Source organism: Poecilia latipinna, unplaced genomic scaffold (genome assembly GCF_001443285.1).
Source record: "Poecilia latipinna isolate Pla-1442-1.1 unplaced genomic scaffold, P_latipinna-1.0 Scaffold452, whole genome shotgun sequence".
Classification (NCBI taxonomy): Eukaryota; Metazoa; Chordata; class Actinopteri; order Cyprinodontiformes; family Poeciliidae; genus Poecilia; species Poecilia latipinna.
Window position 1 is genome coordinate 87,283 of NW_015113068.1, and position 3,121 is coordinate 90,403.

The 3,121-nt window shown below is 50.9% G+C and overlaps 1 protein-coding gene across 2 annotated transcripts in view; it reads left to right on the top strand.

Moving 5' to 3' along the window:
* The window catches only part of fbxo33 (F-box protein 33), a 9,142-nt gene extending 6,340 nt beyond the window's left edge, over window positions 1-2,802 (top strand). Inside the window, exons 2-6 of one of the 2 annotated variants that reach the window (XM_015038792.1) lie at window positions 429-539; window positions 1,240-1,400; window positions 1,483-1,703; window positions 1,775-2,072; window positions 2,414-2,802. In XM_015038792.1, coding sequence (XP_014894278.1) covers window positions 429-539; window positions 1,240-1,400; window positions 1,483-1,703; window positions 1,775-2,072; window positions 2,414-2,679 — 1,057 coding nt within the window. In that variant the 3' untranslated portion in view covers window positions 2,680-2,802. Of the gene's footprint in view, window positions 1-428; window positions 540-1,239; window positions 1,404-1,482; window positions 1,704-1,774; window positions 2,073-2,413 lie in introns of both variants that reach the window. The other variant, XM_015038793.1, reaches the window with a different exon arrangement.
* The last annotated feature ends 319 nt before the right edge of the window (window positions 2,803-3,121 follow it).

Consider the following 3,121-nt stretch of genomic DNA (forward strand, 5'->3'; position numbering starts at 1 on the left):
AAACAGATTCTTACTTGATCTCCGATCTGATCTGGGGACGGTAAACTGATCGGCAAACTGATCGGCAAACCATCCGGCAAACTGATCGGCAAACTGATCGGTAAACTGATCGGCAAACCATCCGGTAAACTGATCGGTAAATCAGCCGGTAAACTGATCGGTAAACTGATCGGTAAATCAGCCGGTAAACTGATCGGTAAACTGATCGGTAAACTGATCGGTAAACTGATCGGTAAATCAGCCGGTAAACTGATCGGCAAACTGATCGGCAAACTGATCGGCAAACTGATCGGTAAACTGATCGGCAAACTGATCGGTAAACTGATCGGCAAACTGATCGGCAAACTGATCGGTAAACTGATCGGTAAACTGATCCTCCACCTGTTTCCCACCAACATGACGACTCGATTTTGTCTTGTTCTCTGCAGAAACCTGCAGAAGCTGAGTCTGTACGGAGACACCTTCATCCTGCAGCAGGACGGACAGCTGGACATGTCCAGGCTGCAGCAGGTCCAGCAGGGGGACAAGAAGATCAACGAGTAAGAGCAGAGCAGCTCCAGTATGTAACTAAGTACACCCCCTGGGTCAGCTGGCAGCAGGGTTTGTCTCCTGTGGTTGTGGAGGAGCTCCGGTCCTCTCCTCGAGGATTCAGTCATGTCCTGCTTTGACTAGGCCCCTGCAGCAGCTTGATTTTTATTGTGATTAGACTGAGCTTCTGATGGACAGTTCAGGGTTTCCCCAGAAATACTTTACGCCTGGTGGCGGGAAGTTTGGGCCCCATGACAAAAAATGAAATTGGGCCCCTGCTGATGCCGGTCTGACCCTTGGGAGCGGTGCTGTAAGGACTCGGCTGGACTCTTTGGCCCAGAACCGGCACTAGAACAATATTTACTATATTTCAGTAAATTGAGTTGTTTTTCTGTTTTTCTGTGTCTGATCAGCCGATATTAAAGCTCAGATATATGTATCAATATCAGAAGTGAAAGAAGTAGATCAGTGCTGTGATTAGTTGATGATTGATTAATAGATGGAGGATACAGACTTGAAATAGGCCATTTATTGAAAGAATAACACACAGAGAGCCGCAACTAAACCATAACGGTACAAAAACTCTACACTTAGCATTTAAAATGAAAGAAATTGTTGTTTTTAATCTGATGGGTTTTGAAATTGATTAATCGTCAGAATAATTGATTAGTGAAGTAATGGTGTGAAGTGACCTGTGACCTCTGACTGCAGGGTCCAGCAGCTGTTCATGGAGCTGCTGTCCAACAGCCGCCAGCTGCGCTGGCTGTCGTGCAGCTTCATGCTGGGCGTGGTGACGCCCTGCTCTCTCTCCTGCCTCTCCAACCCTGCAGCCGAGACGCTGCAGCACCTCAGCTTACTGGACCACCAGCTGGGTCAGTATCCGCCCGGTTCTGATGGCTACAGAGCTGGAGCGGGTTGGAGTGGCGAGCTGACCGTCTCACCTGTTCTCCGCAGGTGAACAGGTGAAGTCTCTGGTCTCCCTCTCAGAACTGGACCGGCTCTCCAACCTTCGCTCTCTGGCTCTGGATTTCTGCGACTTCACGTCGGAGCTCTGTGGTCTGCTGGCATCGCCACGACGAGCTCCCCTCCACCGCCTGTCGCTGCTGCTCAACGGCGCCGCCCTGGAGTTCAAACCGCTGAAGGGTACGGCCACAGAGGACGACTGGAAGGCGCTGGTAAGTCGCCGCCGCAGCAGCTGTTGCTGTTGACCCCGGCCGGTTCTGACGGAGTCTCCCTGACGCTGCAGGTCCGGGTCAGCGCCAACCTGCGCGTGTACGTGATGGCTCTGGAGGTGGACAGCTCGGACCTGCTCTGCGTCCTGAAGCCCAGCCTTCCTCTGGAGCGCCTCCACCTGGACAGCTGGACCACGCTGGTGACGGACGGCGCCCTGGAGCTCATCTCCCAGCAGTACAATAAAACCCTGACCCACTTCCTGCTGCTGAGGGACGCGCCCGACCTCCCTGACCTCGGCGTCAACTGCAACGAGGATCCGCTGGTGCTGCTGGCGTGGCGTTGCAAGAAGCTGGCCGTCCTGGTGGTCCATGGTGAGTTCAGGGACCGTTGGTAGGTTCCACGACCTCTGCTTCAATCTTTACCAGGGAGTAGAAATGCTTTGTTCTAAATATTTGTACTGTTTTAAGGTTATTGTTGCTATTGGAAACTAAAACCTCACTGATATTTTATGAAACATTCAGCTTTGAGGTTTATTATTTGAATTAACTGATGATTAATAAAAATAATCTTTAAAAAGTGAATGTTTGAGTTTAGGTTGAAAAACAGAGCAGAGATTTTAAATTCAGACATGAAACCGTGTAGAACCCGGTTCCTGGTGGTTCTGGTCCATGTTAGTCCTCCAGCGTCCTGACCGCCCCCCTCCGTCTCCTAGGTTACATCATGTGGTCCCATAACCTGGTGGCTATCTCCCGCCTGCGCGGCTCCAGCCTGCGCGTCCTCAACGTCTCTGAGGAGAGCCTGGGCTTCGACCCGGAACAGTCCATCTACGTGAAGGGCGACCCGGTCCTCTACCTGATGAAGCAGGTTTCTCAGAGCCTCGGCCGCGACTGGCAACCCGGCATGGACTCCACTGTGGTTCTGTCCGAACCCACCCAACACTTCCACCGCGACCTGTGCGCTTTCAGCGAGGGCGTGTAGCGGCGCCGGACGGACCAGACCAGCTGGAAACAGGGCAGACCTGAGTAAACCATGCAGAGCTCACACTCACAGGATCGGCTTTTATTTTAGTTTTTATTTCTGATCATTAAATTTGCTTCAGTCTTTTTTTTCTTTTTTGTTTTTAATTTAGAAATCGGAAAAAATTCCTTCATAAAACCAGATTTTTAACTAGTCAGCTGAAATGACTTTGTCAAGTCTGGGCTCATCTGGTCTGGTCTGATCTTTGCTCAGTTGATCTAGTCTGATCTGGTCTGGTCTGATCTGTGTTCGGCTGATCTAGTCTGATCTGGTCTGATCTGATCTGTGTTCGGCTGATCTAGTCTGGCCCACAGTGGGATCACTTCTTATTTCATCACCCTAACACCCTGCAGAGCCTCTGTGTGATGTAACTCTGATCCCAGTTAGTTTTTTGCCCCCCCCC